Here is a 26568-nt window from a genome sequence, read left to right as displayed (position 1 = left end):
CGATGTCCTTAGGTTAGTTAGGTTTAAGTAGTTCTAAGTTCTAGGTGACTGATGACCTCAGAAGTTAAGTTGCATAGTGCTAAGAGCCATTTGAACCATTTTTTGTTAACAGAAATAATGTGTCAGCAAATGGACATACACACAATATTGAATGTGGCCAAACAAGGTACATGTTTCCTATCCTTCTGGATTGAAGGCTTGGGACTGTTTTGATACTCAGTTTTGTTTTGTATTGTTTGATTTTATACATTGCAACTAGTCTTATCAAACTCTATAAACTGAGGTACAATGGACAAACAGTTTACTTTGTATTGGTTTTTTGTATTCCACCATTAAATTAAAATTTAGTGTGTGAAATCTGACACAAACTTGATATCCAATCCCACCACTCAATTCTTTAAAGAATAACATTCCCATGTATACAGTGTTTTGTAGATCTCTTCAGCATTAGATGTTGACAATGCAAACTGTGTAGCAAACATAGTAGTAAGGAAGTAATAGATTAAAACAGCATGCTTGACACTGAAGTTTTACCAAATGAACAGTGAACATTTAGTAAGTAATGAATTGCTTTCATTTTATTATTCTGTGGATCTGTAAGCAAAGGAATAATTCAGAAAGGTATGAAATTATGGAAATACTTTGTTAGATGTCAAAAGGTGCTCTCATTCTCAAATACCGAATTTGCGTGCTGTGAGTCACTGCTTCAAAGCATATATACACTGTTTCTAACTTCAATACTTAGTCTGTTAAACCTATAATGTAAGATTATACCTCTTTTTGAGTAAATTAATTATGACAGCATTTTTAATTTGGTCAATAATTACAAAATTTTGAAAATGAGTTTTTTGTTGCTCCTGGAGGCCATTAGACAGGCAACCTTTTGTTTTGGTTTTTGGGCGCAAAACTGCTATGGTCATTAGCGCCCGGTCTGTGACTTAGGAAAAGGTAAAAAAACTAAAATGGAAACCAGCAATGGGAACGAAACTCAAAAAATTGGAGAAACAAAGCAGGAAGAAAGCTTAAAAAACCACCACCTGCAAGTATAACTGGGTGACCGTTTTAGCCATTTAGTAATTTATATATCTTCATAGGGCATGTTCTAATAGTCACATGCAGCTAGTTGACAAAACATACTGTGGACAAAAACAGGCTATAAATGCGATCTTGGGATGGTTAGGTGTTAAAAGTTTTACTTTTGACACCGTTGTGACTTCTTACATTTCTCCTTGCTGTAGATTTTTTTCAATCCATTGTCATGAACACAGATGTCTTCATCACTTACCATTATCAGATGTATCAACAAATGAATCATCTGTCAGATAGCTCTGATTATGCTGGGCCACCAACATCAAAATCTGATTTTTCCAATATCATCAGAATTTATCAGTGAAACCAATCATTTTTTTGACATTTACAGTCTTGTGATGCTCCACTTGCTAATAGTACTGAATTGTTATAACTGAACTGACATTTCTAATGCTGCAGTGTGGGCTGCCTGTGGAGTACACTAGAAACAATGGTACCCCATTCTGCCAGCAGGTGAAAATGTGGCACTACAAGCATTCAGAATGAGATATGTTTCCTGTTTTGATGTTGGTATGCTGTTTGTCCCCTGATGAGTGTTTCATTTGTGACGTTACTGTTGGTGTAAATGGGTAAAAAGGTTTAAGTTTTGCATACACAATGAAATGGCTATTGCCAAGAAAGACGGAGCACTGCCGATAACTTGTTTTATTTGAATGGCAGCAATAGGAGTGCTGCAATGTGGGAATATCACTCACACAAAGAGATGCATAGAGGTCCCATGGGAGGAATAAATTGGCCAAAGAATATGATCAAGAACTTTGGAGAACAGATGAATTAGGTTGTGCAGCAGGGAGAGGGAGGTAGCCCATTTCCATAGCAGCTGTTGATCAAGTTGCTGTACGTATGGCTGATCATGCAACACATGCCTCAAATTGTGCAGCCAGTGCTCAAGGTGTCACATCCAAACTGAAGCTTGTGATGAGATTAATGCACAATGAGCTGGCAGTGCATGTGAAGAGCAGATAATCAGAAAGAAGTTAAATGACATGACAAAAAAAATGAAAGTCTTACCTATCAGTGTTCAAATGGTTTAGCCCTTCTTGACGAAGGTGAAACCTTACCACAAATAGACAATGTTCACTGACTTGGACTCCCAAATACCTCAGACCACAAGCAGAACTGATGAAGGCAGTGAAGTGGAAAGTCACTTTTACCACAAAAAAAATTGGGAAACATTTGAAATGATAGGTCTCTGGAGGATGAGAATCTGCTTTGCACTAAGAGCTCTGAATGTAGGAAACAAATGTATAATATACTTTTTTTTAAGCTGATGAATTTTACTTTGGTATGTCAATCTTTTACAACTGGTATCAGTTCCAGGATGCCCAGTCACCAATAATTTATTGAAAACTTAATACATACACACTATTGTTGCAAACAGTGACATGATGTGAGCAGTATGAATGGCTTTTCATTTGTAACTTATTTTACATTATGTGGGCATAGTGACTGTATGGTGTGTTTCGTTGTTAAGAAATAGACATTTTGCAGTAGGTAGAAACATCTGCAACTACGCAGTCTTATGTGGAGTAAGTATTGCAGGTACAGTAGATGGAACTGGAAATTCAATTCAGGACAGTGATACTTGGTAATATGTCAACTAACTGCACAATCATTTCCATTTATACCTTTATTAAGCAAGTATTCAATTACAAATATTTATAAAATTTACTTCACACATAATACTACAGAGTAACTCTTCAGTCATGTCCATATGACAAAGGTAGATGCCATAAACATCCGTTAAGACTAAATTTGTAGAAAAATATTCCTTTTGTCAAATTTCATCTTGTGGTTTTGAATTAAAAATTTGTTTTCATCATGAGATCATTTACAAATTTAGAGACAATGAGATTCCCTATGACATTCCACTAACTACACATTTAACAGTTAACTCTTCAACAGTGGATAAAACAGAACAGAAATGTCATATGGAAAAATTACATCAGAAGAAAATGCAAGTATTATTATTTGGCATTTCAGATCTGATTTTGAATAGATACGGTAAAGCCACACAACAGAAGTTTCTTCACTGAGTCAACTTCAACTTTATCCTTAAGGTGAAAGATCAAATTATGGCAAGATATGAGTATTTCCACAGACTTGCATTTTTTCCTGTGTTCTAAGTGCAATGAACTGCAAAGCCGTAACATGTCATGTCTGTGAATGTTTAACATTTATATAAATTATATCACAGAGCTGTTGAGCATAGTGGATAAAACTATAGTACCTTATTTATTACACAATGCCAGAGCATCCTGCATTAATGAAAAATATTTGCTCTTGTTTGGAAACTGGTCATCACAACCCCTCAAATGCCCCAAATCCATTTGATTGTTATACATTATGTAATAATACAGGCACTAAAAACAATCCATTCTAAAATAAAGCTATACACTGAACAAAAAACAGGAATGTATGTAATACTAGGTTGTTTGGTATTGCACAATGCAAATATCTTGCAAGAACTGCTTGCAAATTTTTGCTATTATAAAACAAACTAAAATTGTGACTATAGAACTGAACAAAAACCACAAATCTGAGTGACAGAGATTCAGACTTTAACAACTTTGTAAAAGTTAGGTCATCAATGATATAAATAGGAACAACACAAAATTAATGATGTCATTTTGTATTAAGTCTTTTTGGAAATCAGTACTCCAGTGGTTATGATCTGAGACTTAAGACTCAGAAACACCTTTCATGACACTCTTCATATGTTTCTGGAAAGTATTACAAGCAATATCATTGCACTGCACCTCAAGCATTTCACTAAATACTATAGTACTCGCTGCAAAGACTAAATGAAATTATCAACTATCAGTCAGTGTTTGATAATACCAAAACCTATTTCCTTTTTATTTGGCACACTATGAAAATAGACGAATATCAGGTAGTCTATGCAGCAATTTCATACATGACATGAATTCACAAAGCTGGAATTGCTTTAATGATTGTGGTATGTATGAATAATAAACATATGACATTTAAAATAACACAAACTCTGAACACAATGCATTTTAAGAGTTACTGAAAGCACAAATATTGTGGACACTAGACAGTTTGGAAGATTTTGGCACCATATGAATTGATACTTCCAGATTGTAATCCACAAAACTAAAGCTACACTACTGATTGTTCTTCCATTACTGAATCACTGATTTCTAATTTTTGCAGGCTGCATCACACAATCAGCACAAGAAAATTTAGTTTTAATACTGGTAACAAAAATACCTTTCAATTTTAAACTATAAAATCTGTCACATAAAACAGTGATTATTTCTTTCTTTGAATCACCTTACAAATACAATTTGTACTATAAACTAGTCCGTTCACAACACTGCAAAATTTAATGCGGAGACTACAACACCAAGCTCACAGCCTCAGAAATCACATTTAACAATCACTCGGCATTTTCTACTGATCAACTGGCACAGTGTACATGAAGTCGCAGCAGGAACACTTCACCTGAAAAGAAAATTTTCTGAGTTAACACCACTTTTTTAAAATTTAAATGACTAGTTTTTATAATTTAAGATTTTTTTAATTTGCTTCTTGAATTGAAGACTACTTTTAATAAGACAGTCCAAATAATAAGTTTACAGTTACATGCAACAGAATTACAGTAAACACTTTAGTACAGTGAACTGCTAACTTTCCAGCCAAAAGATGAAACACTTCAAGGATGATTTCATGTTACTAACCGAACAGTACAAAACTTTCACAGTTCATGTAAACTTCTTGTTTTCATGCAGATTGTCTCAGAAGGAATGGTTAATGTTCTGGGACATTACAGCAATTGTCATTGAAAGCAAAAGAAATAGTGAATGTGGGCCTTAAAATGCATACTGTAAAAGCTATGAACTTTTTCAGAGGAAGTGACATGCTTCATAGCAGCAGATATGACAGTACTCATAGCTCCTAAGGTATGCATTTTAGACACTTTGCTAGACTGCTTCAAATGATCATTCCTGTTATTTCCCCTAAGTATTTACCACTCCTCCTGGGACACTATATTGGAACAAAACATTTAATTCTTCTCAAAATCATTCCTGTCATTTACATGTATTCTCTCTCTTGTATTCATTACTTTCCTCTTGAATTCACTGTATTTCCTATTCAATTTTTTTTTAAGTGATTTTTCTACGAGCTGTAAGTTCATCTAGCATATTAAGAATTGCTTCAGGTGGCTCAAATGTTACCACAATTGACAGATTACCAAATAAGTTATTCTCATGTAATTTTGATCCCTGTCTCACTCTTTACAGTTTTGAGTCCTGTCAGAATTTTATACTTTAGAACAACCAACAAATTTATATACTGGAAGTAAGCAAGTACACATTGTTTGAAGAGGGAAATCATCAAGCAGTACTGTTTTTGAAGATCAGAACAGAAACTTATTTAAAAAATATGGTGCTATGCAAATTATGTAAAGGCTTATGATAATGTTTTTGGAAAGAAGCAGAAGTACATTCTTACTGTATTTCACTCCAGATAAATCTGTTTCATTGAATAATAAGATAATGGTGAAATTTAATAAACTGACAATATTGATTAGTCTACAAAAAGCATCTACCATCATTGCATATGTTTTACTCTATGTAGAACCAAGTTCAAAGAAATTGAACCAGTAATTATGTTATTTATGTAAACTAAAGTATTATATTCAAGGAAGGGCAGAGGGTACATTTGAACTGATTTTATCCAGGTAAAGGAGACCATATTTGCAAAATAACTAAGCTGGGGTATATCTTTTCACTGGAGCCTAGGCAGGCAGCATATTTTACAAAAGCAAGCTGGCTCTGAATTACTGGAACTGGTTCTCAATATCCCACATATTAGCTCTGGGGCATATTATTAGCTCTGGGGCATATTAATGTGCAAGCCAGTTCCACAGATTTTTTATTGGAGACAGATCTGTAGATCTTGCTGGCCATTGGAGTGCTTCACTGTAGTGCTGACAGTTCATAGAGGGGTGCCATGTGTGGAGGAGCAGTGTCTTGTTTAAGTTTTGCAATGTAATACTTCACCCAAAAAATAACACATGGGGATGCAGGGTATCAGTGACTTATTGTGCCATCAGGAATCCCTCAATCACAACCAATCATGACCTGAGCTCAATTCAATGGTTCCCACACAATGATACTAGGACTAACCACAGACTCTCCAAAATAGGTGATGTCCCCAGGTCACTGTCATCCCAGGTAGTCCAGAACTACAATTGCTACAATACACTACATGCTTCCCAGTCACTCTATACAGCTTTTTGCAGCACTGCATTAAAGACTCACTACAAATGGGACAGTAATTCCTTACTTTGGTTGCTGACTGAACATTTGTGCAAGGTGACTGCTGCAGAATGTACATTACTTTTTCTGAGCACATGCACAGGTGTGAAGGTTACAATATGCTTGTTGCACATACATTAATCCTCCCTTGGATCAGACATGGTCAACCTGAACTTTGAGTATGCTTGCCCTTGGGTCCCAATGCTATTCAGAAGTTGGTCACCATCACGTCTGAACAACCCACAAATCTCCATACTGCACAATTTGATCTGCCAGCCAAATGGGGACTATGTAGCCCCTGTTACACTCTTGTCCTGCTAACTCACTCCAAATATGCTCCACCCTTGTTCTCACAGTGATCTCTCTACACATGGTGCTGTTTATGGTCCTCATACACTCAACCAGGCCCAGTAATGAGCATTAACAGTAATGCCATTTGATCTATCAGTCACAGGAAATTATGACTAACATACCCACAAATGGGATGTATGTGCACAAGTTACACTGACATCTGACCAAGTCTTCTACGTTCATTTTGTCATCAGAATATTTTATATGCCGTTTAAGACTTCATCAGCAAGTGTAAATACTGTGGCAACACTTTCTCCATTACACGGAATGCACTTTCACGTTATTAACCTGCGGCCAGTTATTAATGTTAGGATTTTGTAAAAATAAATCTTATTAATGTTCACATTTAAGCATCAATATGGGAATGTGTCAGGAGCAATGCAATCAACCATTATAGCTGTTTTGTACCATACCTGTTTAAACTCTTCTTTGTCATCAGCCTGGGCAAGTCGGTGGTATTGTGAACGATTCTGCATGTACATATCAATGTTTCCATATGGTAACACTGCAGTCTGAAAATCCTGGATAGAAGTACCCAGGTCAATTTTTATGTCCAGTCCTTGAGAGGGTTCCTGTAAAAACAAGTATGTTTTTAAAAATTTGCTTATTCACCAATTCAAGTACAAACATGAAACTTTCTTTACAGACACTTTGAACTTCAGTTTTATGTTATAGTTTTATCATTCTAGAATCACTTTCCCCTCCATTTCTTTCCCTGCCTAATTTCTCACTTTCTCTAATGTTAAGGCAAGAGTGTAACCAAGTTTCATCACTGCTGTCTTACTGAACTAATTTCCACATGGCATAACCCAATTATAGAAAATGTAGTAACTTAATTCAAAATAAATACCAGTTTTCACTAAAATGAAGTGACATCTGGATAAGATCTGAAAATCCTATCACAGACCATAGGAAATTTTTCTTGAACTTTTACACTTATTTCTACATTGTGTATTATAGCCAAGAACTTTTCCAGATTTAAATTTCCTTATTCTGCAGTAACTCGTCCTGCTGACACTTTAAAAATTTACTGATGAACATCAAAGAAAGTGCACAGAATTTAGCTCTTTCAATCACACACTGAAGAGAAAAAGAAAATACGGAGAAAGAATTTGGACATTTGAGACTTACAATTTTGACTCCTTTAACAGCTGAAGGCAGTTTGAACTATACAAGGTAGTGTGAAAGGAGGCAATTTCTCTGGGAATTGCTGAAGCAATAATTTCTATATATTCACAAACTGCTGTTATAATCTTAATTGAGGATTGTCTTTGTATCTGGATTGCACTGTCAAGTATTTTTGCAGTTCATTAGCTTCTGTAGTTTTTCACTCTTACTGACTAACATTTAACAGCCACACTTTGACCAAGGAACATACAACTTTACTGTAGCCAATTATTACACTTAGAACTTATTTGTGATATAATATAAATACAGGGTGTACAGAAAGTCCAGGAAAACTCCTTTATTGCACAAGAACCAAACATTTTACAGATATTATTCATGCCATTGAAAAGAAACCCTGAAAGTTTCTTTTTTTCCCATGTATACCACCACAGCATAGTTTAGTAATTTGCCAATACGTCACCACTTCTTACAAACGTGGTGAGTTCAAGTGCAGCATGAGCTTTCTCCATGTTGGAGTTCGACTAAAACAAGTGTGCTACAGCTGTTCAACTGGTGTTTAGAACTAAGTATGGTAAGAAGCCACCAACAAGGAAGGCCATTTACCACTGACAACAAATTTGTTGCAATGGGTTTCTTGTGGCCAGCAAAGAGAAGCAGACATCCCAGTGTGATTAAAGTGAATGTGGAGCAGGTATGACACATTCGTATGGAGTCAAAAGAAATTTGAGCGTCTTGCATCCCACGAAATCTAAATGGCTCCGATGACAGCACGTGAAGTCCTGCGACAAGCTGTTTACGAAACCATTCAAATTTGAGCTAGTGCGGAAGCTCCACGACCGTGACAAAGACAAGCATTTGAGTTTTGTTTGCAGTAGCAACATTTGAATAAGGATGGGGTAGCATTGTTGATCACTTAATTTTTAGTGACAAAGCCACTTTCCACACTAATGGGAAAGTGAATAGGCATAATTGTCGAATCTGGGGTACAAAGCATCCACACGAATGCATTTAATTTGAGCACGATTCCCAAAGGTAAATGTCTTGTGCCTCGTCACATTGAGAACTGTACAGGCCATTCTTCTTCGCTGAGAGCACTAACACTGGATATTCCTACTGTGACATGTTGGAGCAATGGCTGATGCCTCAAATGCAATCAGACTGTTCATATTTCAGCAAGATTTGGCTCCACTCCATTTTCATTGTGAAGTACGTGGGTACCTGAACACCCAGCTCGATGGATTGGCTGTGCTACAGAAGGGGACAGCTGTTTCGTGAAATGGCTTCCCCAATCACCAGATCTCACTCTCTGTGACTTATGTGGGGGGGGACAAATATATTGTGTATATACCACCTCTGCCACGTGATTTAGCAGATCTGGGAGAAAATAATGGAAGTGACTGCCATTCAACAATGCCACGCTGGAACGGGTACGGCCAGAACTCAGTTACTGTATTGACGCTGCTGGTTCGTGTAGCGAATGTTTGTAAAAAGAACTTTAAGAGTCTCTCTTCAAAATGCAATATGTATGACATGTACAATGTTTATGTTCTTGTGCAACAGTGTTCCTAGACTATGTACACCTGTACAGAAGGTATCATGGGAGGGTGTGGGGGTAAGCAAGTTAACTTACCGGCAACTCAAAAGAAAATTTTGGGGCTGGAGGAGCGAATATAGCTGATAAAGACTCCCACGAGTTTGTACGGCAACCACTGCTGATGCTGCTGCTTCGGCTGCTGCCACAGCCACTATCGTCATTATATGATAAATCATCGAACCATGTTGCTGTCAGTATTTGCATTGCTAGTCCATCTTCTCCATCCCAGTCTCCTTTCTCTGAGAAACTCAAATCTGCAGCACTGACGTCCGAAATACTTAAGCTGCGCATGTCCCTGAAAAGGAAGCAGATACATGTAAAAACATTTTATTCAGAAATTTCGAAAGGGTATTATAGAGCAGGAAAAATATAACTGATGGATTGCTGGTGGCACGGGCAGTGTCTAAAGGAGTTACACAGGCTATCCCACTGAAACCTCCCAATTTCAAGGACCCAGGGGAGGAAAACCACAGCAGATATGAATGAAAAATGCAACACATTGTAGAGCATTTCTAAGACTATATTCTCACATCAGAAGTGCCAAGTATCACCACGAGAGTGCAGCATGGTCACATGAAGTGACAATGGCTACTCAACAGCAGCACATGCAAGCAGTAGTGTGGTTCACAGAAACAAAATCCCTGATTACTGTGCAAATAAATTATTGTTGTGTGTATGAATGTGATCCATCTGATGTGAAAACAATTAAGGAATGGTATAGGAAGTTTCTGGCAGGGCACGTTAGGGAGTTTCAGAAGAGACAGTGGAAGGCATCACAGAAATGTTTCTCAGCCCACATAAGTCAATTCGTCAAGCATCTAGGCAACTTTATGTACCGTTATGTACCTTTATGTACCTTTATCAACATTGCATCGTTTAGTTCACCAGCATCTTCATATGTGCGCTTACGAAGTGCAAATTCTGCAACATCTGACGCTGAAGGACAAACCACACCGGCAACAGTTTGCTGCGGATATGCTGCAGTGTATTTATATGGGTGCCAGTTTCCTGGAAAGATGTTTATTCTTCGATGAGGGAACCTCTCATCTATCAGGAAGGGTTAATACGCTAAACTTGCAGATTTGGGGTTAGCAAAATCTGCATGTTGTCATTGAACATGTTTGTTATAGCCCTAAACTAAATGTGTGGTGGAGGTAATGCACAACAGGATTGTTGGACAATTCTTTGCAATGGGTCAGTATCTGGCCATGTTTTAGCAGTTTTCTACCCTCTGATGGAAGACTTGCAATCCAACATTTTCCAACAAGATATGGAGCTCCACTGCATTGGTCAACAGCTGTTCGCAAGTTTCTGGAGAGGAAATTTGCTGATTGTTGGTTCGGACACAGAGAACCCATTGCCTGGCCACCATGTTCACCCGACTTTCCACCTCTTGATTTCTTCATATGGGAATTTGTGAAGGACCACGTGTGTGACCAAAATGGACTATATTCTTACATTACAACATATCACTAATGCAATTGCAACAATAACAGTGGAAATGTTACAAAGAACTTGGCAAGAAATTGAATATAGACTCAATATTTTTCGTGCTACAGATGTTTCACATGTAGGTGTGTATTTATGATAAATAAACTCTTGATATGCTCTATAATGTGGTGCATTTTTCATTGTCTTATCTATTGCAGTTTTTCCTGGGTCTTTGAAATTGGGGAGGTTTAAGTGGGACACCCTGTATAATGAACAAAAAATGAAGAAATGGAAAGTTGTGAAATCTAACAAGGCTGTGCTTTGGAAATTAGCTTAGGAAATGAAAAAGTAAGAAGTGTTTACTACTAGAGCAGTGTTAACTACCAAAAATATTGATAGACTATGAAGAAGGTGTTAAATTCGAACAAGCAATATGAAGAGCAATTAATGCATAAATTAATTTTTGATCTCCATGCATGTAACTCACTACAAATTTTAGTTGTAAACACAGCCCTTTAGCAACTTTACACAAATTAGTTACTGGAGGTTGTCTTTGAATAATTTGCACTGATGAAAAAGAGTAAAAATATTCTGCAGTGATCCCATAGTCTCAAAAGCTGGTTAAGAGTCGTGTGTAAACAGTGTTAAGAAGAGTAATAAGAAAAATTTATGAGTCGTCAAAGTTACCAGAGACATACAGAAGTTTCTTTACAGGTCTGTTACCTGAATTAGAGTTACAGATCTTTTTTAATATACAATTACACTAAAACTATCAACAAGCTGTTAATTTCGTCACAAATATCAAATATTTTCAGTCCTGAGCAAAATACTACAAAGCCTTTGTTTGTATTATACTTTGCAACATAGTTAATGTCAGCAAAACTAATTTTATGAAACTTTACCTGCAAAGATCCATTTGAGAATTGTGCAGTGGCATTGTCTTTGGTTTCTGTGGCTGTCTAGCCTTCTTTCTGTTGCTGTCAAATGGATCTGCAAACAGCTGTGCAGCAAAACGATTGAAATAATTTCGCCTGTAATCTGTAACAAAAAATTAGCTTATTAGTTTCCCATTCAAGTGATTGTTATTATATAGATTAGCAAGTGCTGTAAAATGTTCATATAATGTAGGTACACAGCCAGATTTACTGTATATTTTGAAACTTAGCACAATCTAGTTTACTTCATAATTATTTTCTAAGGTTTTATTAAAGACTTCCTTTCTCATTGTTGACTACTTGTGGCCTACTCAAGTACAAAATTTGAAATAAATGTTATGAGCACATCATTCTCAGAGTTAAGTTAACCTAGAAATAAATTGTGAAATGCAAATGTGGTCTTACAGTTACCAAAAGCTTGAGGAGAGGAAGGACACAAAATGGTGATTTGCATCTCTGTATGAATGCTGGATCTTTACTCGATTAAGAGACGTGTCTCCAGTTATCCAGTTTAGGTTAAAACATTCACCCCTCCTGTTCCAGGCTGTCCCAGACACTAACAGCACTTACAACTGGCTCTGCTTACCTTGAGATCATTACACATCTAGCAAAGCTATCTTGGAACCAGAACTGGAAAGAGCGTTGGATGGGTCCCTTTGAAAATGGGAAAATCCTGCTGAACTGATGTTGGGAGTGACAAAGCTTAAATTTGGATAGTCATTTTAGACTAGAATGATCTAATTTTGAAATAGTGTATTTCTGGTTTATAACACCCACCTATGCAATAGGTGATGCACTATGCTGAGAGCTAAAGTCTGAGCATGTCCAGATTTATGTTAATAGCAGTGTGGAAGATTGCTTGTGTTGAGAACCTTCACTGGTTACAATTGACATTTGGAATACAAGATTTAGATGCCCCATGTCTCATGCAGAATGCAGAGACAAACACCTAGCCAAATATCACCAGTAGTAATAAAGATGTTTGTACCAGTAGTCCTTTTCCTAATGCAGGAACTTCTAAACCAATCATTAAAGATGTTAGGTTTATCGACAAACTCAGGAATTACTACCATCCATAAAGCAAATCGACACCAGTCCCCACCTACATAAAAGTGAGTTCTGAATGATGAGAATGAGTATAGCTCAGTAGTAGTTTGATTTTTATTATAACCCATTACAAAAATGGAGAAAACCAACTTTATATCAGAGTAATTAATAATTTTTGCTGTGATGGACTGGATAACAGAAATGTTAATCTCCTATAAAACAGCCATTACATTAGGAAAAGGTGGACAAGTTGCATCAGATACTAGTCTGTTACCAACCCAACCAATTCTGGCGATTCGAACACACAGCCTGCTGCTACCTGGAACACCAGACCTCTGCTGGAATAAGGCACAACTGTACTAATAAACAGTTAGCAACTAATAACAGGGAAAAGTAAGGGGGTGGTTTAACACATATCCATCTTAACTCTGAATTAAACAGCACTGAAGTTTGTGCATATTGTTAAACCACACATATTGTCCAGTGTTTTACAAGAGCTACAAGCTGCTACATCTTGACACTATCATGCCACAGCCAAGGGTGGCCCTTGCAGTACAATGGCTACAGCATTTAAGAAACTTGAGAGAAAGTAAGGCATTTATTGTTTGAACAAGGCTGCTATATTCAGCAGCACTCAGTGGGCCCAGAGATGTGTGCAATTTCAAAGGATTTCCTGTAAAAAACTGAAGAGAATGTTAGGAGTAGCAAAGTGTGTATTGCTGCTGTAGTGTACGGCAGCAGAGGGGAGAGGGTCCCAGCCAGTCCTCTTTTAGTCTGTTCTTTTAAAAGAACACAGGAAGTGGCAGGCTAACAACCCTACACAATTTGAGTCAATGGACTTTCCTGTCCTTACTCTACAAAGACACTGCAGATAGGTTTCTAGTGTTTTGTAGGGCATTGGGTGTCAAGGAACACTGGCATTTCTTTTTAGTTAGGAAGCTTGTGTCAGCAGTAATCACAATGATAAAATTTCTTTGCCGTTTCAGTGATAGAATGGCTGGAGACAAGCTAACAAGGATGAACAAATCAAGTAGCTGCAAGGGGCTTTAAGGTTATTTATTAATCTCCACTTTACACTGGGTGTTTCACTTCAGCTGCCTTACAGATGCTAATTTTTACCTCTATCTGCAAGTGTGTGAGTTATATTGTCTAAATGTCTCTGGAGTTAAAAAACTCTCCATTTATGTTGCTCTTTGTGTATGTTCAATTTCCTCCTCAACCCTGTTTACTACAGGACCCACACACTTTATCAATATTTTAAAACCAAATGAGGAACACTTATTGTAGCACAAAGAAAGGCAAACATATCCTTGGCAAAGTTACGAATGTAAAAGAAGGGAAATAGCTTTCAACCTTATATGGTAGCTTCAAAGGCATTTAAATCAGAGCATATTAACTTTGTTATTAATGGTTAGTATTAGTACCCGTGTCATGTAATTAACACATTGCATCATCACAAAGTAATATGAAACATGGATTGATACTTCCTATTTTAGATGCATCCCACTCTAGAAGTCCAGAAACTTGCATATGTTCTCAGACAAATCAGTACATTTAACAGGGTGGGTCTAAGAACTCACTATGTTATGGAAGAACATTTCACACCCAAAAAAGCATGAATGTTGAGATGTTTTAACTTTATGTCTGAAGCTTCCAGGTAAGTGAAAAAGCTAGTTACCTTCTTTTACATCTGCCCAGGGGATAGTCAACTTTTGTGTGTAGTGATAGCATTTTTTCATGTTTCACAACTTTACTACTATCATAATTTTGACAGACTGTCATACCTTCGCACCTGATCTAGATTTTTGACTCTGGCAATGACAGATCCAGTATAGTCTTTTTATTGTCTTTTGAACCGTGTTGCTTATGTTGTGGCAACAGACGAAGCTTTCACAAAACAGGACAACCACTAACACTTCCTACAAAATTTGAACCAATTTGCACAATTCTGAAGTACAGAAGCATCACTTCAAAAATCCCAGCTCAACTTTTTTACTTGTGAAATCCAAATGAATCTGGAGTTTTGGAAACAGTTCAAACTTATCTTAGACCAATGTCCAATACACTGGTGGACATTTGAGCCACAAGTCTCACTCCAGTTTGTTCAAGGGTGGCTGTTTCAGCACATAAGATCACAATATGGCTGGGCACCAGTTCCGGGTCATTGTCCAAACCTCAGATTACCATAACACAGCCACAGTAAGATGTTCAGATGGCTACACAAGTGGCCACTGGTCCAGGCTAAATAAACTTTTTACTTTATGTTCCCAGCTCACAAAGAAACCGAGCATCAACATCCCACCTGCCCACATTCCTACCCAAAAAATCTGCAATCCTGCACGTGTTCGTTTCAGAGATTTGTTACTGTGCTCCCCTGCTGTAATGGTAACTAACAGAATTGAGTATATACTACCATAGGCCATCAATGTTTCTTGTGAGCGGTATTTGATAAATGGTTCTGAAGTGATCTTTTCAAACAGATACCAACAACTATTTTTTAAACCATTTTGTTTATCGTTTTTAATGTTTCAAAATTTATTGGTTTAATGTTTTGTAGCTACTTTGAAACTGATCTAACAGAATGAGCTCCTCCATGCCAACCAGCATTGATTCTGAGAACATCTATTGTTTGAAACCCCACTCTCACTTGTCACATGACATACTGGAAGCTTTCCATGAAGGTAGTCAGATTAAGTATTTATTAACATACGGGAAACATTTTAGTACCACACCTACACTTATTGTCGAAAGTTGCACCACATGGGGAATCAAATTTGTCACAGTCTTGAGAGGGAGGATGCAGCATGTTCTCCGATGCACAGTCACTGTCAGATGAAATAACTTCAGATATTGGGCTCCTTGTTGTTCATGTTTTATATTAATGAGCTCACAGACAGTGTTAATAGTAAATGACTTTGCAGATGATGCAGTTATCTATAGTCAAATACTGTCTGGAAGAAGCTGCATAAATATTTTATCTAATCTTGGTAAGATTTGAAAGTACTGCAAAGACTGGTAACTGTGCAGTTCACAAAACGAAAAACTTAGTATCCTACAATTGTATTAATGATTCACAGTTGGAATCTGCTAACTCTGACAAGTACCTGGGTTTATCATTGTCGGGATATGAAATGGCATGACCACAGACTGCTGTGGATAGAGCAGGGGACAGACTTCAGTTTATTGGTAATGTGGAAATGCAAATCAGTCTACGAAGGAGACTACTTACACATCACTCGTGTGGCCCACTCTGAAATATTGCTGGAGTGTGGGACCCATACCAGATAGGGCTAGTGAAGGATATTTAATGTAACAGCACGAATGGCAACTTGTTTATTTGACCCATGGGTTAAGTTATAGTGGTGCTGAAAAATCTTAAGTGGCAGATTCGAAGGTATACGGAAATTATCCCAAGGAAGTCTACTAAAAGTTTCAGGAAACGGCTTTAAATGACGATTCTACGAATATATTTCAACCCCTTACGTACCGCTCGCAGGAGGGGTCGTGAGGACATTATTGTAACTGCAGAACGCACAGCAGCATTCGAGTAATTCTTCCGGCGCTCCATACGCGAGTTTAACGGGAAGAAACCCAAATAGCTGGTACACTGGGACGTACCGTCTGCCATGCACTTCGCGGTGGTTTGCACAGTATGGATGTAGATTTAAATGCACGGCTGCCTCAATAAATACCGACAAATAACTGACGCGACTGACCGTTGCGCAAAATTACATTGCCGCCACATCCTGCGTTAGAAGTGAACGGGAGTACACTCCGACGTGTAGCGGTTGCGCCGGCCAGTCTCTAGCTGTGGCCGCTAGAGGCGTGAATCTCGAGCTTCGCGCGGCGGCATTCCTGGCGCCCTTGGCGAATCAGTGCGGCTGGTGTTGTCTTTCCCTCCCCCCTCCAGGCCCGACACTCGCAGCTTTGCCCGCTACAGGTTCCGTGGCCGCAAATCTGGCAACGTGGCGCGTGACCTGCAGCCAGCGAACAGCGCACCACGCGACCAGGTACGGCCGACACGCTTGAGTGCTCGCGGAAGGCCGGCTGACCGGTGACTGCTGGTGCAGTACGTCCAGTCCCTGACTGGGCGCACTAGAAAGCAGAATTCGGAAACGAGTACCAACTGATGTGTTGCAATATGCAAACCCCGTCCATCCACCCCTTCCTTCCCTAATCATCTACGAGTGACACCATAATTCGAGTTAAGTATGATATACTATCTTGCAACAAAGTTCCCATGTCTTCCTCTGAACCTTTCTGCCTTTGACAGTTTAATTGGTGTTTATTCTCAAAAATTTTTAAAAACGTTATGTACAGGCAGCTTCTCAACCATCTGGCCACAAATAAAACTATCAAGAACACAGTTTGGATTTCTGAAGGGTTCTGATATCGAGAAGGCTATTTACACCTACAGTGAAAATGTACTTAATTCATTAAATAACAAGTTACAAGCAGCAGGTATTTTCTGTGATTTGTCAAAGGCATTCGATTGGGTGAACCACAACATCGTTTTAAATAAATTAGAATTCTATGGTGTCACGGGCAGTGCTGCAAAATGGTTGAAGTCATACCTCGCTAACAGGAAACAAAGGGTGTCAGTGCAAGGGACTAGTGAATTGTCATCAGTCATCAGAATGGGAAGAAATTACATGTGGTGTCCCACAAGGAGCCGTCTTAGGGCCATTGCTTTTTCTTGTGTACATTAATGATATCAGTCACACTGCCAGAAGCAGAGTTTTGTTTGCAGATGACAAGTATTGCAATAAATAGTATGTTGAGTAGTTCTAGAAAGATCTGCTAATGATATTTTCATGGATATTAATAAATGGTTTAAAGCCAACTCACTGGCATTAAACTTCGAAAAGACTCACTATATGCAATTGAGAACCTGCAAGAGGTTTCCACCCAGCATATGCATAAAGTATGAAGAGCAGATAGAAGAGGTTGGCAGTCAAATTCCTGGGATTACAACTTTATAAATTCAGTTGGGAGGAACACACCACAGAACTGCAGAAACGCCTTAACAAATCTGTATTTGCAATTCGAATGTTAGCAGACATAGGAGACACAAAAATGAAAAAGCTTGCATACTTTGCCTACTTTCATTCCATAATGTCATATGGTATAATATTTTGGGGTAACTCTTCAAGTTAAACAAAAGTTTTCAGAGTGCAAAAGCGTGTAATACGTATTATACGTGGAGTAAATTCACGGACGTCATGTAGAAACCTCTTCAAAGAACTGGGTATACTAACCATTGCCTCTCAGTATATTTGCTCCTTAATGAAATTTGTCCTAAATAATATATCTTTCCCACAAACAGCTCAGTTCACACATACAATACCAGGAACAAAAATGATCTGCACAAAGACTTAAAAGCACTTTAGTTCAAAAATGGGTCCACTACTCAGGAACACTCATCTTCAATAATTTGCAAGCAAACATAAAAATTTAGTTACAAATAAAGATCAGTTTAAAAGGAGCCTGAAAGACTTACTAGTGGCCAACTACTCTTACTCCATTGACGAATATTTTAATAGAAACATGTATATATTCTTACTATTAATATTGTTATTTCAGCTTAAAAAATGACATGTTCCACACCCACAAGGATCTCCTCAGCACGGATCTATGGAACGAAAAACTAATCTAATCTAACCCATGACAATTTCTTAACAGTTTGTCCATTTTTCCCGGTCTTCTGCAGCTGGTCCTGAAATTGTGTCTTCTCCTTAGTCTATCCATCGTCTAGGTGGTCTTCCCTGCAATCTTTCTCCTTCGACTGTCTGGGACGATTATCTTTCTAGAGTTATCCTGTCGTCGAATTATGGGACTAAAGACCTGCAGAATCCGTTGGAAACAAATACAGGACAACCTCTTCTCCGCCGAGTTGGTTGAGGTTTCTTTTTTTGTTGCCAGAGTGAATTTCCACTCTGCAGCAGAATGTGCGGTGGTATGAAACTTCCTGGCAGATTAAAACTGAGTTTGCCTTACGGGGGCAAGTGCTCTACCGGCTGACATACCCAAGCGCGACTCACGACCTCTCGCCCATAGCTTCAAGTACCTCGTTTTCTTACCTTCACGCCAAGAAGTTCTATTTTTTTTTGTTATATCCGTTTGCCCAGCCATGATATTCTCAGCAACTTCCTACGTCCACATATCTTTCTTTTGATGTCCGATTCAGTTACCGTCCACATTTCAACGCCATAGAAGGAAACTGGAAATACCAGAGATTTCAGGTCTCCCGATTTAGAAAGACGCTTTAGGGCTTTGTCTTCCGAATCACTGTCAGCGTCAATGCAGCATCCCTACCCAGAACAATCTTACGCTTATTGCCTGGGTAGAGCCATCAGGCGGATGAAGTGACCAACTTCATATTCTGATAGCATATCACCAGCTGGTAGCGACTCGCCTGTCAATTATATCCCTCTTTATTAATGGACATTACACTTTTCTCTGAACTCGATGCAGTAATTTATTTCCACTTAAGATTTGCTGATGACGCCATACTGTGTGAAGAATCACAAGTTACTGATCCTTCGCCCTCAAGTTACTGATCCTTCGCCCTCAAGTTACTGATCCTTCGCCCTCAAGTTACTGATCCTTCGCCCTCAAGTTACTGATCCTTCGCCCTCAAGTTACTGATCCTTCGCCCTCAAGTTACTGATCCTTCGCCCTCAAGTTACTGATCCTTCGCCCTCAAGTTACTGATCCTTCGCCCTCAAGTTACTGATCCTTCGCCCTCAAGTTACTGATCCTTCGCCCTCAAGTTACTGATCCTTCGCCCTCAAGTTACTGATCCTTCGCCCTCAAGTTACTGATCCTTCGCCCTCAAGTTACTGATCCTTCGCCCTCAAGTTACTGATCCTTCGCCCTCAAGTTACTGATCCTTCGCCCTCAAGTTACTGATCCTTCGCCCTCAAGTTACTGATCCTTCGCCCTCAAGTTACTGATCCTTCGCCCTCAAGTTACTGATCCTTCGCCCTCAAGTTACTGATCCTTCGCCCTCAAGTTACTGATCCTTCGCCCTCAAGTTACTGATCCTTCGCCCTCAAGTTACTGATCCTTCGCCCTCAAGTTACTGATCCTTCGCCCTCAAGTTACTGATCCTTCGCCCTCAAGTTACTGATCCTTCGCCCTCAAGTTACTGATCCTTCGCCCTCAAGTTACTGATCCTTCGCCCTCAAGTTACTGATCCTTCGCCCTCAAGTTACTGATCCTTCGCCCTCAAGTTACTGATCCTTCGCCCTCAAGTTACTGATCCTTCGCCCTCAAGTTACTGATCCTTCGCCCTCAAGTTACTGATCCTTCGCCCTCAAGTTACTGATCCTTCGCCCTCAAGTTACTGATCCTTCGCCCTCAAGTTACTGATCCTTCGCCCTCAAGTTACTGATCCTTCGCCCTCAAGTTACTGATCCTTCGCCCTCAAGTTACTGATCCTTCGCCCTCAAGTTACTGATCCTTCGCCCTCAAGTTACTGATCCTTCGCCCTCAAGTTACTGATCCTTCGCCCTCAAGTTACTGATCCTTCGCCCTCAAGTTACTGATCCTTCGCCCTCAAGTTACTGATCCTTCGCCCTCAAGTTACTGATCCTTCGCCCTCAAGTTACTGATCCTTCGCCCTCAAGTTACTGATCCTTCGCCCTCAAGTTACTGATCCTTCGCCCTCAAGTTACTGATCCTTCGCCCTCAAGTTACTGATCCTTCGCCCTCAAGTTACTGATCCTTCGCCCTCAAGTTACTGATCCTTCGCCCTCAAGTTACTGATCCTTCGCCCTCAAGTTACTGATCCTTCGCCCTCAAGTTACTGATCCTTCGCCCTCAAGTTACTGATCCTTCGCCCTCAAGTTACTGATCCTTCGCCCTCAAGTTACTGATCCTTCGCCCTCAAGTTACTGATCCTTCGCCCTCAAGTTACTGATCCTTCGCCCTCAAGTTACTGATCCTTCGCCCTCAAGTTACTGATCCTTCGCCCTCAAGTTACTGATCCTTCGCCCTCAAGTTACTGATCCTTCGCCCTCAAGTTACTGATCCTTCGCCCTCAAGTTACTGATCCTTCGCCCTCAAGTTACTGATCCTTCGCCCTCAAGTTACTGATCCTTCGCCCTCAAGTTACTGATCCTTCGCCCTCAAGTTACTGATCCTTCGCCCTCAAGTTACTGATCCTTCGCCCTCAAGTTACTGATCCTTCGCCCTCAAGTTACTGATCCTTCGCCCTCAAGTTACTGATCCTTCGCCCTCAAGTTACTGATCCTTCGCCCTCAAGTTACTGATCCTTCGCCCTCAAGTTACTGATCCTTCGCCCTCAAGTTACTGATCCTTCGCCCTCAAGTTACTGATCCTTCGCCCTCAAGTTACTGATCCTTCGCCCTCAAGTTACTGATCCTTCGCCCTCAAGTTACTGATCCTTCGCCCTCAAGTTACTGATCCTTCGCCCTCAAGTTACTGATCCTTCGCCCTCAAGTTACTGATCCTTCGCCCTCAAGTTACTGATCCTTCGCCCTCAAGTTACTGATCCTTCGCCCTCCAAACCGGTTCCCACTAGTCCATCCTCAAAGCCTCTCTCTTAACATTCTCCAACAATGTTAAATAGAACCGGTGTCTGAATGCACCACTAACTCCTTTACGTGGTTCCAAAGGACTTCACGTAGCCGGGTCGGCACCATCTGCTATTCGCTCCATCAGCTGGTGAACTACCGATCTTTTGCGTATAATCTTGCTTCAGCACAACCGCTGGTTGTCCTCGTCCGCGGTAAGAGACTAACGATCCAGCCTTGAGGACATGAAGTTGCTATTGCGGAACACTGCCTTTGTACAAGTCATCCTTGTGGAATTTGAGGTCTCCAAAATGGCTATCCACCTGTCGAAATATCGGCGGTTGTCAAAGTCGTCATCCGTCTGCACTCCACCAAGTTGCTTGCTGCCGGTTTTCTTCCACTAGTTGACGCAATAGTTCTGCAAGCAGTTTATGCAGCGTCCACATTTATTACAAGTACTCTTATAAAGAAGTCCCGTCTGGGGAATCTTAAGTGGCGTCCGTGAATTAGCAGATCGAGTCACTTCTGCACGCCATAAACATCGCTGCGGCTGATTAAGATGCAGCAGCTAGTGCGTCTAGGGCTCAACCATATATATTGCACTCAGTCACGTGAACGGCCTGTTGTGACCACGCAGTTTGCTCCCACTTAGCAAGCAGCAGCAGCGCACGTAGGCGCAAGAGGGCAAAAAAGGTACGGCCGTCGCACCCGTGCGATACATCGGCTCCAGTATTTGAACTGACTAGTGCGTTTGTGTTCAGGTTACTTAAAGAAATGCAACTGGGTGAAGTAGCCGACAACCTCCGATATTTCGATAGGTGCACACCCTGTCATTTTATCAGTTTTACCGTGCATTCCCTGAAGTTACCTGAACACTGCATACGCCGGGAGAAACTGATGTGTCACTAGACCGTCAGTGTGATTGCCCACAGCTGAAACATTAATGCAGCCATGAGAAACAAGATCCAACTTTAGGCTTGGCGACGAAGTTGCAGGATATCGACATTTTTCCGATTGTTTTCACTTTAGAATCTCTCTGAACGGTAGTATCTTATCGATAAACTAGAGAGGGGCCGCGCCTTCTTGAAACAAAATTGCGTTTTTAGTTTAATCCTGAAACATGGTTCGCCGCGGTGGGCTTTTTCTTTAATTCTGACTTCTTTCGTATTATCCAACAATGTGGTTCAGGATTTTTTCTTGTGGTTCAAATTTAACTTTCTAAATATCACGTAATGCCAACCCAGTTAAGTTACCTTTATTAATGATCCTGCCAAATTACACGAACGGAAAAGAATGCAAGCACCATATGGTGACTTGCGGAGTATGTAGGTGAAGGCATACATGTACGAGCGAGTGCTATGTTGAGGGACTATCTTTTCTCCTGGATGTTTGTTATGCAGAGAACACTGTAAAGCAAAATGGAAGCACAGTATTGATATAAGTATATAAGTATTTGGTATTGAGACTGGCGCGGTAGGTGGCGAGAATAGTTTGTTCGATCGAAGACTGAAGAGGGTAAGATTTTTGGTCTTGTTCTTTCAGGTCATACAAACATTTCCTTTCGGTATTGTGTGCGGGTAGTACATATACTTAAGAGCTCAAATTTAAACTATTTCAGACTCAATGGCATATCTTAACTTTACGTTTACAGTACGTAAATGCATCGAACAGTGTAATTTGCCGTAGCAAGACTATAGCCGCCGGGACGAGTCCTCTTACAGCGAACAATCCGTAATTATGAACCGAGGCTCAGTCACCTGCGGCGCTGTAGATCTGTTCAGGGCCGAAGAGGATTCAGTGTTACTATCATCTCCTCCGCCTCTCCACTTGCCGTCACGATCTCCACTGACGTGCAATACATGTACTATGTAAGTTTAATAAATTTACATACAGTATTTTGATGTATAGGTCTAGTGATTTATCGACATCAGTAACGCTCAAGAAATTCTAATTCAGAAAAACTATCCTTCCAAAAGTACATACCCGAAATGGAGACGTACAGGAGTCAATGTGAGATCTTTGAGAGCAACGGACACACTGTCAATTTACTGAACATAAAATCTACGTGGCATTAGTGTTTGACGAAGCACTGCAATTGTGGAAACCGCTGGGAACTATGGCTATAACAGCGCGTATGCTGTTTGAGTTTCTTCCCTTAGTGTAGGGTTTTTCGTTTTTATTTTCACTTAGGTCTATTCTTCATGACCTCACGAGTAGTGTTCGCCTGGAGATCCGAACGGGGCAGATTTACGCCCGCGGTATTTCTCATTCGGAGGCCATTGAGTCAAAACAGGTGCACTGTATCGTAGGGGCAGAGAAGCCACCCCACCCCACCTTGCTCCATGGTTCTTGGGGGCTAAGGTAATTTATGTATGGGAAAATGCTTATATTGAAAGAAGCTTGTTTTGAAAGCATCAAGACCCTCATGACTCCCCCTCCCCCGTACCTATGCATCCCGACCTCTTCGTATTGAGTTCCTTGGGCAGGAGATAAAACTGGTCTGTAAAATAAGGTTTTATGGAAAGTGGCTCCGACTTGAAATCTGAAGCCTTTAGACAAATTGGACGTGTGTAGGGGGTTTCGACCGACCGAAGCCAAGCTCTCCACCTAATGAACTGTGCCGTGTGCAGAGCCGGTGTGCCAACCTCCCGACAGATGTTCGAATTTTGCCACCGCTTCCGGAATTAAACGCTATTCTAATACAAATGAGAATCAAAATGGACTTACAACTTCGGAATGATACAGAAATTATGTTGCCGAGCACCAATCTTACAATAATTTTTAAATGAACACACCGCAATTTGACTTTTTCAATTATGACCAGGTTTCCGCCTTTTTGCCATTTTCTAGTGGTTGAATTTACGTCCTGCAATATGTTAATGACAAACTCACTTGAAAATGGCACGAAAGACCGAAACCTGTGTCATAATTAAACAATACAATCCAATGGCGACGTTTTCATTTAAAAAACATGGAAATTTATTGAGATAACTTACAGAATCTGTAGCAAACAACCTCAAGTTTGATTACATAGTGCACCGGTCCCCATTCCCCAACCTCGATAATTGCTTCCCAGGTCGATGGATTGGTGGATTGGTCGTAAAGGGCTAATCGCATGGCCACCTCCCTCCCCTGACTCAACACTACATTTCTTTCACTTGGGCTTCATTTAAGACCTAGTGTGTTTCTCCCCTACAAAACAATTTACTCCATCCGAGAAATCGAATCTTCGCTACTGTTGCACAAGCTACGCCCGATTTGCTGCAAAAAAGAGGGGGAAGAAATTTATTACCGGTGGGATGTCTGCCCCATCACAATGTTAGTCACATCGAACCACAATGTTTTAGACTTTAGATGGACGTTAATTCATAAAAATGCTTTTTCATTGTTTTACGTGTTGAAGTTCAGCCTATATTCAAGCTCTCTGTTATAAACAGTTTTTTACAGTTCGAACAGCTGTTAAATGTTTCATTTTTGGTCTTTTTCTTTCCGGTCATACGAACATTTCCTTTCAGTATTGTGTGCGGATAGTACATTTACTTTAGAGCTTATTAGATGAGCACGACCACTATGTTTACTAGTCCTAATTTAAACGGCGTTTCTTGAACTTACAAGTACATAAATTAAAAACTTTTACACAAACGTCTATTTTGCTTTTTCATGACATTTCCTCAGGCCTGTTGCTGGTTTCAGGATTCATTTTCCTGAATAATTGTGGGGGATACAATAGCACTGAATTTGTAGTCTTAACTTCTGCCAGTGGTTGGAAATAGTACTGTAGCTCATAACCTCGCAGCTTACTACCTCTATCATGACATCTTTTGCGTTAAGTGCAATTTGCTGACGTTCCGAACTGCACGAATCATCCACTGATAATTACGAAAGTCATGGGCTCCCAGCCGCTTAAGGAACAGCGCGAGTTAATTTTTTTCCTTGCATTAGCCACTACTTTCTCTTTGCTTTCTTTAGCCTTGTTACCTCTAAGATCCATAAGATCCAAGGCAGAGCCCTGTTATTGTTTCTGTGCAAAACCAAGTGGGTCCTCAGAGCATACACTCAATGAACGTAAGAAAGTGGAACAGGGCGGTGCTCTAATAGCCGAGTGCGGTCAGTCGGGACTTGTGTAGGTTGCTACGAAATTTGTCGATCGGTCAACATAAATTAGTGCATATGGGAAAAAGAATTAGACGTGGCAGTTGGATATTCGATCGTTGACAGTAGGAAAGAGTTACAGATACCAGACCGCGCTTCAAAACCACTTGTGGAGTTGAGACAGGTGATAGGCACTGAATCGTCGACGCTATGCAGGACGGAGCGTCATCCTGTGTGTCTGGTGTTGCTGGCGACACAGGAGGGAAACGTTGAAGGGGAAGCGAGGGGCAGGGAAAAGGGGGGAGGGGCAGCTGGTTGCGCAAGATCGCACCACAGCTTGTGCTGCGTGCCTCTGCCCGCGTCGCGAGCGCTCCACTGGAACCGCACAGCCGTACACAACCGGTGGGTGTAATGGACCGCGTCACCAGAGCAACGAAAACGTTCTGTCCTGGTTCGCTGCATCAGACTAGCTTAAGCTTCGGTAACACCATTCACTACTTTTAACCGCACCATTCAAACCACTGCAATTTACATCTGGTAATTCCGGCATACTGGAATTTGTTTCCACACAAGGAGCAAAAAGGGTGAACGATTGCCTTTGTATCATCGGAGTAGTACATATGACAAGTACTTTCATTAAGCTCGCTGACTGTTCGCCCAACTACCCAATTAAGAGCAAGGCATTTTCGAATCTAATATTTTTCATGTCTTGCTACAGCGAGATGGAATCAATTACGGTTATGTCCGACTGAGAATATCTGTTTACAGTTCAAATATATGCCTCGGAACCAAGACATGCTTTCCTAAAAGCCACATTCAGACTATTTTAAGTTGTAGCTGCGACAGTGTAGTTGCAATCGAAGGTATGTACAGTGACGCACAGTGGGAGCCCGACGTTTACTGGAATATACCAAATCGCCAGTTTCTAGACGCAGCTCATTAACTTTCTCTGAAGGGTCTATGACTCTTCAGTCTAAAGTTTTGATATACTGACGTAGGAAAATTAGACGGTAATGTATGAATTAGATTTCCACGTATTCCGAGACTATTACATTACGGTGCATATTTAACTG

The 26568-nt window shown here is 40.1% G+C and overlaps 1 protein-coding gene across 1 annotated transcript in view; it reads right to left on the bottom strand.

Moving 5' to 3' along the window:
* Positions 1-2722: 2722 nt before the first annotated feature.
* Positions 2723-26568, bottom strand: part of LOC126235827 (uncharacterized) — a 59032-nt gene continuing 35186 nt past the window's right edge. The window contains exons 2-5 of the mRNA XM_049944676.1: positions 11784-11919; positions 9487-9745; positions 7142-7300; positions 2723-4557 (exon numbers count right to left, since the gene is read on the bottom strand). Of these exons, the coding sequence (XP_049800633.1) occupies positions 4507-4557; positions 7142-7300; positions 9487-9745; positions 11784-11919 (605 nt within the window). The 3' untranslated portion in view covers positions 2723-4506. The remainder of the gene's footprint in view (positions 4558-7141; positions 7301-9486; positions 9746-11783; positions 11920-26568) is intronic.

Source organism: Schistocerca nitens, chromosome 2 (assembly GCF_023898315.1).
Source record: "Schistocerca nitens isolate TAMUIC-IGC-003100 chromosome 2, iqSchNite1.1, whole genome shotgun sequence".
In the NCBI taxonomy this organism is placed as follows: domain Eukaryota; kingdom Metazoa; phylum Arthropoda; class Insecta; order Orthoptera; family Acrididae; genus Schistocerca; species Schistocerca nitens.
The sequence above is the reverse complement of the archived record's forward strand: the minus strand, read 5'-3'. Positions and strand labels throughout refer to the sequence as shown.